The following is a 9,330-nucleotide window of genomic DNA, read 5'->3' on the forward strand; positions in this document are numbered from 1 at the left end:
TTGAAGAAGTGTGAGTTCTGCAACTTACGCAAGGGGAATCGTACTGTGGCACAGTACGTGGACGAGTTCAGTCAGTTAGTTCGCTATGCCCCAGATGATGTAGCCACAAATGCCGCAAAGAAGGAGAATTTTCTGGAAGGACTCAATGATGAACTGGGAATGCAACTGATGGTGGCTACCTTCAACAACTTGCAGGAGCTGGTAGACAAGGCCATCATTCTTGAAGGCAAGCAGCAGCAGATAGATAACCGCAAAAGGAAGTATGCACATGGCAAGTACAACTCTGGAGCTCAGCAGAAGCCCCGCTACACCCCATACTTGGGAAACACCGGATCAAGAAGATACACTCACCACACCCATGGAGGACATACTCATGGAGGAAATGGGAGCAATCGTCACAACCACAGCATCTCCAAGAATGGCAATGGAGGCAATGGCAGTCAGCAGTGTCCCGTCCCGGCTCAGAAGGATCTGAGTCATATTACCTGTTTCAAGTGAAAGAAGACGGGACATCATGCCACCGATTTTCCGGAGTCCAAGTAGGGAAATGGAAATGGCAATGGCAATGGAAGCTCTGCAACCAAAAATCCCAATTATTTTCCTCATGCTCACGTGAACCACATTGATGTGGAGGAGGTTTACGATCACCCAGAGACTATGGTTGGTAAATTCTTGTTAAATTCACGTCCAGTATTTGTACTTTTTGATTCTGGTGCATTGCATGCATTCATATCAAGGATAGTTGTGGAAAAGTATGGTTTGCCCACTATAACCCTTAAGAGCCCTTTTCAGGTCAGTTCCCCGGGAGGTGAGATGACGACAGGATTAGGTTGTCACTCGAACCTCAACATCGGAAATCATGAGTTTCCTGTAGAATTTAAGTACAGGGATTGGACGTAATCCTAGGCATAGATTGGTTGACGAAGTATGAAGGGAACATTGATTGTGCCCGCAAGACGATTTTACTCACCACCCCGGAGCAGAAGAGGATTAAGTATGTATCCAGGCACACACCAAAGAATAATCTGGTAAATTCCCTCACGGGAGTTGTTCAGGAGGAAGTGTCAGTTGTACAAGACTTCCCCGATGTATTTTCGAAGGAATTACCGGGCATGCCACTAGACAGAGAAATTGAGTTCCTGATTGAATTATTGCCCGGCATAGTGCCAATATCCAAGAGAGCATGTCGGATGCCCCCCTAATGATTTGAAGGAAACCAAGAAGCAGATCAAGGAGTTGTTGGAGAAAGAATATATTTGCCCAAGCTCATCACCTTGGGGAGCCCCAGTTCTTTTGGTAGAGAATAAGGACAAAACCTTGAGGATGGTTGTAGATTATTGTGCATTGAACGAGGTGACTATCAAGAACAAATATCCTCTGCATGTGATCAATGATTTGTTTGATCAACTAGTTGGAGACCGAGTATACTCCAAGATCGATCTTCGATCAGGGTATCATCAGTTGAAGATTCATGAACAGGATATACCCAAAACAACTTTCACCATAAGGTATGGTTTATATGATTGTCATGTTATTTGGATTGACTAATGCTCCTACATATTTTATGAGAATGATGAACAAGGTATTTATGGAATATCGGGACAAGTTTGTCGTGATGTTCATCGATGACATATTGATATTCTCCAAGAGCGAGGAAGAACACAAGGAACACTTGTGTCTAGTTCTGGAGAAGCTCTGAGAACATCAGTTATACGCCAAGTTTAGAAAATATGATTTTTGGTTGAAGGAAGTCAGATTTCTCGGACATATTATTTCTGGAGAAGGAATAATAGTGGATCCTTCCAAGGTTGAAGTCATCACAAAATGGAAAGCACCCACCTCAGTCAAGGGGATCCGTTGTTTTCTCAGACTTGCAGGATATTATCGAAGGTTTATCGAGAAATTCTCTAAGATTGCAAAGCCTATGACGGAGTTGTTGAAGAAAGAGACCAGGTATACTTGGACTGAGGAATGTGAAGTCGGTTTCCAGGAGTTGAAGAAACATTTGGTTACAACTCCAGTGCTGATTTTGCCGAACATCCGTAAGGATTTTCAGGTTTATTGTGACGCTTCTCGTCAAGGACTTGGAGGAGTGCTCATGCAACAAGGAAAAGTTGTAGCCTATGCATCCAGGCAGCTACGACCTCATGAGTTGAATTATGCCACACATGATTTGGAGTTAGTAGCCGTAGTGCATGCACTCAAGACCTGGAGACATTTCCTAATCGAAAATAGTTATGATGTTTACACGGATCATAAGAGCTTGAAGTATATTTTCACGCAGAAGGAATTGAACCTCAAACAGAGGAGATGGCTAGAATTGATCAAGGACTATGACATGAGATTGCATTATCATCCAAGAAAGGCTAATGTTGTAGGAGATGCTTTGAGCCACAAGAGTTTTGTGGACACCCTTATAGAAGGATGATTACCCCAGGAGTTAGCCGACGACCTCAGAGATCTCCGGTTGGAGATAGTTCCAAGAGGATATGTTGCTACACTGGAGATTCAATCCTCATTGACCGAAAGAATCAGAGAAGCCCAGAAGACGGGCAAGGAAATTGCTAAGATAAAGGAAAGGATGAGTAAAGGAAAAGCTAAAGATTTTCGTGAGTATGGACACGGAACTATGTGGTTTGAGGATCGCATCTATGTGCCCAATGCCCCAGAGCTCAGGAAGTTAATACTTCAGGACGCCCATGATTCACCGTACTCGATACACACAAACAACATCAAGATGTATCTGGACTTGAAGGAAAGTTTCTGGTGAACAGGTATGAAGAAGGATATTGCCGAGTATGTAGCAGTATGCGATGTTTTTTAGGGATAAAGGCGGAACATCAGAAGCCAGCATGGTTACTTCAGCCTTTACCAATATCCGAGTGGAAATGGGAAAAACTTGGGATGGGTTTTATCACATGATTACCCAGGACTCGTTCAGGTTATGATTCTATCTGGGTAGTGGTTGATCGTTTGACCAAGGTAGCTCACTTCATTCCTGTGAAGACCACATATACAAGTGCTAAGTTAGCCAAGATATACATGACCAGGATCGTATGTCTGCATTGAGTTCCAAGGAGTATCGTATCAGATAGAGGAACACAATTTACCTCAAAGTTTTGAAATCAGTTACACGAAACTTTGGGTACACGGCTGGAGTTAAGTACAACTTTTCATCCACAGACAGATAGATAGACCGAAGAGTCAGTGAGATTCTAGAGGACATGTTGAGAGCTTGTGTACTAGACTATGGAGCTAGCTGGGATGGTATTTTACCCTATGCAGAGTTCTCCTGCAACAACAGTTATCAGACTAGTTTGAAGATGGCCCCTTTCGAGGCTCTATACGAAAGGAGGTGCGGAACATCGTTGATGTGGGATTGTGTTGGAGACCGAAAACTTTTTGGTCCCGATCTTATCAGAGATTCCGAAGAGAAGGCAAGTTGACCCATGACAGACTCAAGATAGCTTAGTCTAGACAGAAGAGTTATGCCGATAGTAAACGCAAGGAGGTAACGTACGAAGTGGGAGACCGAGCATATCTCCGTGTGTCTCCACTTCGAGGAAGCAAGAGGTTTGGTGTTAAAGAAAGTTAGCACCCAGATTTATAGGCCCATACAAAATTCTTGAACGTAGAGGAGAAGTTGCATACAAGCTGGAATCATTTGAAGGATTGTCAGGAGTTCACGATGTCTTTCACGTTTCTCAGTTGAAGAAATGCCATGCTGGGATGCCTAAGAGAATTTACAGGTCGGTGTTGGAAATGCCCTTAACTAGCAAGATCAATATGACACATGGACCCGCGAGTAAGTGAAAGTAATGTGTGACCCCGCGGAATTGTCAGAAATAGAGAGTACGGGGTGCTAGTTTCATGGATTTTGAGGTTGGGGTTTGATTGGACTTTGAGTATGAATTTAAGGTTTATTTTAGATTTTTCTGTTTCAAGAACTCCGGCGAGCTGGCCAGCGGAACAAAACGTACCCTCCCGCATGATCTCAGCTGACTGACATTTAAGCAAAATCATACTCCCTCCGTTCCAAATTACTCGTCATGGAAATGGATGTATCTAAAACTAAAATACATCTAAATATATTCATACCTTCGACAAATAATTCGGAACAGAAGGAGTAGATATTAGTCTGCTTTTTGTTCACGGATATTAAACTTGTCGAGAAAACAGGAATCCTTGGGCTCTAACGTTTATATCCTTCAGCCCCACATAACACATACTACATTCGTGATTCGACAATACTTCTAGACATAGTCTCTACGTGAACAATTTCTGAATTAGTTTCTCCAATGACCTATACTACCAGGCATCCTCCTGCCGTTATGTATCATATAATTTCATCAGACAGACGAAAGAAACCCGGAATTTCTTCAGTAATAAAGTTAAAAAAAACAGCTAGATGAAAATGCAGTGTGGCGATATGTCGATATGAGGTCAGCAGCGTGCCCGCACCAGCTTGCCGGTGGGCGGCGGGTCCATCCAGAGGGTGCAGCGCGGGTACACCCAGTACCTGTACGGCAGCCACCGCCCGAAGTTGAGCTGCGTGTGGAACTTCCCGACGAGCTTGAGTTTCACGGGCCCGCCCGCCACCGTCCCGTTCCGCCACGCAATGGCGTCCTCCCGCGACAGCGGCGCCTCGCTGACGACGAAGTCCACGGTCCGGAGCGCGTAGGTGCGGGGGTCCTCGAACAGCGGCGCCGGCAGCACCGTCGAAGTGCCGATCCTGTGGCCCTCGAAGTACAGGTCCAGCTGCATGTACCAGAGGACCATCTTCACCTTGGCGTTGGGGCTCGTGATGGCGGCCAGCACGGTGAGGTCCGCGTTGAGCGCGAGGCCGCGGGCCGGGCCGCCGGGGACGGTCAGCTCGTCCACGTACCCGGCGTTCAGGGACGCGTCGGTCACCCGGAGCTTCGGCGGCTGCGGGCGGTAGTAGAGGTACACGGTGAGCACGGCCACGCCGACCACCACCACCGCCAGCCAGAACAGGATGCAGCAGAGGGTGAAGCAGAAGGCCGGCAGCTGCCTGCGCTTCTTCCTGCCGTGGTCCGGCGAGAGGAAGCCCGGGGAGCCTGCCGGAGTCCTCCTCCCCGGCGTCCAGCGGGGACGTCCTGCCGGCGCCTGCGACGTCGACCCCTGGTGATCATGCTGCTGCTGCTGCTGCTGCGGGCTCCCGTTGCCCGGCACCGGCGCGCCCGCCTGGTAAGGCCCGCCGCCGTCGTCGTCTTGCTTGATCGTGGTGACGCGCTCGACCCTCGTGGTGTTGGTCCGGTAGCCGCCGTTGCCGGTCGGGCGCGCGCCCATCCGCGGCGCCTGGACCGGCCCCGGGATCCTCATCCTCTGCTCTCCCGGGACGCGCTCGTACCGGTACCGCGGCTCGTCGACCGCCACCGGCGGCAGCGGCTGTGGCGGCGGCCGGCCCCGCCTCTGCCACGGCGCCATGTAGTAGGGCCCGCGCCCGCCGCCGGGCGGCTGCGCCGGCGCCTCGGGCTCGTCGACCTCCTGGATTTCGCCGTGGCTCGGCCCGCCGGGGAAGCGCTCGTCGCCAGGATGGTGATGCATGGACGCGTCGCTCGCGCCGGGCTGGCGGTAGGAGACGAACTCGTTGGGCCCACGCCTGGGGCGAGCCGCCATCGCCGCCCTGCTGCTCACGGCAGCATCGTCGCGCAGCGCGGCCGCCACCGCCGCCGCGGCCGCCGCCGCCTCCGCCTCCCTCTGCGCGCCCGCGCCGTGGTGTCGAGCCGAGCGCGGCGCGGCGCGGCCACGGCTCGGCGGCCGCTCGCCGCCCGCCTCCACCGGCCTCTTGCTCATGGGGCCGGCAACGGGCGAACCACCAGCTAGCAGCTAGCTACAGGCCTGGGAGCTGGAAGCGATCAGCAGCAATGGCCAATGGCTCAGCGCGACGTGGCACTGCAGAGTGGGGGCGGGCGGGGGGTTAAGTAACCGGGGCAAGCAACGTGGCCACGGCGCAGCACCGGCAGGCACGGACAGAGGCGCTCGGGAGAAGAGGAGGAGGACGGGGGGAGAATTTTGGAGGGAAAGGGGGCAAGGAAGGTATCGTTTCTCCTGTACTGTAGCCGTTGCGAGCAAGCAACTTAGCCATGGAAGCTAGGCGCAGGGCGACTGGCAGAGGGAATTTCCGGTTGCCGTGGCACCAGAGCTTTGCTTGCCGGTGGCTACTTGCCACCTCCAAGGACGATGCTCAAAAGCGCATGCAAAACCTGCTCGAAAGTGGTCTCTGTCGTGGGGTTTTCTGGGGCGGCACAGGTGCTCGAGCTCGACAAAAAACAATCTGATGGAAAGCACCGTGGGGAAAATTGGGCACGGGGAGCTGGGCTTTCTTTTGGTTTGTTTTCTCCGGCGAGCCTTCTTTCTGAACGTCTGAGTGATGTGATGCCATTTTAAATGGGAGCGCTCGTGTTCAGGATCTCCGGTGCTCGCTGTGAAGAGGAGGACGATGCCTGCGGCTGCAGGCCCACGCAAGGTATGGCCCGGAGATGAGATGCTCGGTCTTCCTTCCATCCCCACGACCGCGGATTCCCACCGCCGTGCACCGCGGCCACCGCGGGAACGAACGGTGTCTGCCACTGTTACGTTCAGACAGATCCAATGATCAGCGATGACGATAATTCACTTCATGATTTGGAGTGCTTGTTTTTCATGTTTCTATATTGAACTAAAACCACGACAAGTATTCCCTAAAAAAACCATCACAAGTATTTCGAAACGGAGGAGTAATATCTCTGGCTTTAGCTGTCCTGTCCAAACTCCTAACCCACTCTCACACTAGATGACTTGACCTTTTAAAATCGATTTTGAACCGATTCCCTCTAGATCCTTCTCTGAGTGTAACCAAAATAGGTTTCCCTGTTATAAACCCTTCACAAGAGCTACTGCCATAGGACAAAAAAAACCTGCATTATCATAACACTGTAACATATATGGTTTCATTTCTGAAATAGAACGAGGGGCACAACCCCTATTTTGCTAAAAAAAATAGAAGTCGGTTTTCAAACTTTCATGATTTGCTGCTCTCAACGCACCATCCAAATCAAAATCAGTTGTCATCATCGTTTCGCTGATGAAATCTTCAAACTTTTTATTTATTTATGCATACGCCCTGATGCCTTTTTATCTCCTACATCTACATAAGTTTTGCTGCATTTTAGGGCAATCTCTTATGCATGCCTTCATGAACTTCACTTTTTCATTATTATGTACTGCACTCTCACACTAATGTTTGGTTCATTTTTGGGCGACAGCCCACGTCACATTTGTCTTAAGTGTGTTGCGTTTTTAAGAAAAACTTCAACCTTGTACGAAGAGTGTGTGATGCATTTTATTAAGTAAATGTAGTGTGGTTCTTTCTCACGGAATGTCTTGGACATTCGGATTTTGAAAGAACTGCACAATAGTTTTCGAGTGAGTGTATTGTATTTCTTCATAACGGAATCGAGCCAGAAACACGAGTAAAAAATAATAAGGAAATGGAAATAACGAGAAACAAATCCTAATAAACAAAAAAGGCACCGGTAAAAACATCGTCAGGAGACTGCCCCAAAGAAAAAAAAAACAGCCCATAAACATGCAACGCAAGGTCTAGGGTATCATCTGATTTGTAGTGACAAACCGTCCGCAACCCCAGGCGGCCACGGCTCGGTGGCCGTTCGCCGCCCTTCTCCATCGGTTTATTGCTCATGAGATCAGCAATGGGAAATCTACTAGCTACAAGCTTGGAAGCAATCAACAATGGCTCGACCCGATGCCACACTGCAGAGTGGAGGAGGGGTTAAGTAACCGGGGCAATCAACTCAGCCACGGCGCAGCACCAGCAGGCGTAGAGGCAATTGGGAGAAGGGGGAGATGAGAAGGGCAGAGGAGAATTTTGGAGGGAAAGAGGGCAAGGAAGGCGCAAATGACCGATGGAGGCCGAGCTCCATGGAGCTTGGTTTAAAAATATGATTTTCTACACGGCAAAAAAATCGATTTTTTTATGAACATACATACACATGTATATGTATGTGCAAAATTTCCTAATGTTATACTTTTTTCTGCGGGGTTCCTAATATTATACTTTAACACATGGCATAAAAAGAAAGATAAATATGTATTTTCCAAAATGGGCCGGCAATTTTTTTGTTGAGACGTTTTTTTTGTACAGCATACAAATCACAGTATTTCCAAAAGATCTTTTACACATTTGTGTGAAAAACATATAAGTTTCCATGGAATTTGTTTTGAAACTTTTAAATCTGAATTTTCTTGGATGGAGCCCGTCCTTCAAAAATTCACACTCTCAAGGAAGGTATCATTTGGTCTGTAACCGTTGCAAGCAAGCAAGCAACTTAGCCATGTCAGAGGCACTGGCAGCTAGGCGCACGGCGACTGGCAGAAGGAATTCCCGGTTGCCGTGGCACGGCGGCTTGCTTGCTTGCCAGTTGCTGCTTCAAAAGCGCTTGCTCGTAAAACCTGATCGAAAGTGGCCTCTCTGTCGTGATTTTTTATGAGACTCGGGGACGCGGCACAGGTGCTCGAGCTCGACAAAAACAATCTGATGGAAAAGTGGCATGAGAAAAACTGCACAGAGATGAACAATGGCGACTGAGGTGCTTTTGGTTGTTTTATCTGGCGAATCTTCTTTCTGAATGTCTGTCTGAATGATGTGATGCCATTCTAAATCCAAGTGTTCTCTGGTGCTGTCACGCCTGCAGGCCCACGCAAGGTATGTCCCGGAGACGAGATGCTCGGCCCTCGATCCCCACGGCCGCGGCGGCTTCCCCTGCGCCGTGCGCCGTGGCTAGTGACGGCAGTTTGCGTGCGCCGGCCGGCCACCGCGGGAATCGTGGAAAGGGATCCGAGTGTGTATGTTGCCGTGACGACCAGACAGATCGGATGATCAGCGACGACGATTCTCAGAATTCAGCTCATGATTTGGAGTGCTTATTTTTAAGGTTCACGGGCACAATGTGTGGATGCATACACACACACGCACTCACACGTCGAATTGCAATTGTAAATAAAAGAAGTGATTCATATTTTTACGTTTTTCATTTCTTGTTTCACGCCTATACTATTTCTGGGTTGGGGGGCTCATCTTTTTTTTTCGAAAAGGGGGAATTTTCCGGCCTCTGCATCAGAAAGATGCATACGGCCATCTTATTAACCAAATAAAGTAGTGCCAACATGGTTCGAAAGTCTCCACAAGTAATAACGAAGCAAAGAAAGCTCACACAGAGCCAAAAAGGCTAGAAACACCCACTAGCTATGAAAAGACGCCACAACCGGCTGGCTAGAACTAGATAGGTAAACTACATGTCTATCCTA

General features: G+C 49.0%; 1 protein-coding gene across 1 annotated transcript; it reads right to left on the reverse strand.

Moving 5' to 3' along the window:
• Positions 1-4,143: 4,143 nt before the first annotated feature.
• LOC125548973 (uncharacterized) lies at positions 4,144-6,349 on the reverse strand. The gene has a single exon (XM_048712478.2). It carries the CDS (start codon positions 5,815-5,817, stop codon positions 4,444-4,446), a length of 1,374 nt encoding a protein of 457 aa, XP_048568435.1. The 5' UTR covers positions 5,818-6,349; the 3' UTR covers positions 4,144-4,443.
• Between the last annotated feature and the right edge of the window lie 2,981 nt (positions 6,350-9,330).

The sequence above is a fragment of the Triticum urartu genome, chromosome 3A (assembly GCF_056163025.1).
Source record: "Triticum urartu cultivar PI428250 chromosome 3A, HENAU_Tu73, whole genome shotgun sequence".
NCBI lineage: Eukaryota > Viridiplantae > Streptophyta > Magnoliopsida > Poales > Poaceae > Triticum > Triticum urartu.

What these genes read in the sequence shown, in the direction of transcription:
- LOC125548973 (XM_048712478.2), bottom strand. Translation starts at nt 5,817, where the DNA reads ATGAGCAAGAGGCCGGTGGAGGCGGGCGGCGAGCGGCCGCCGAGCCGT.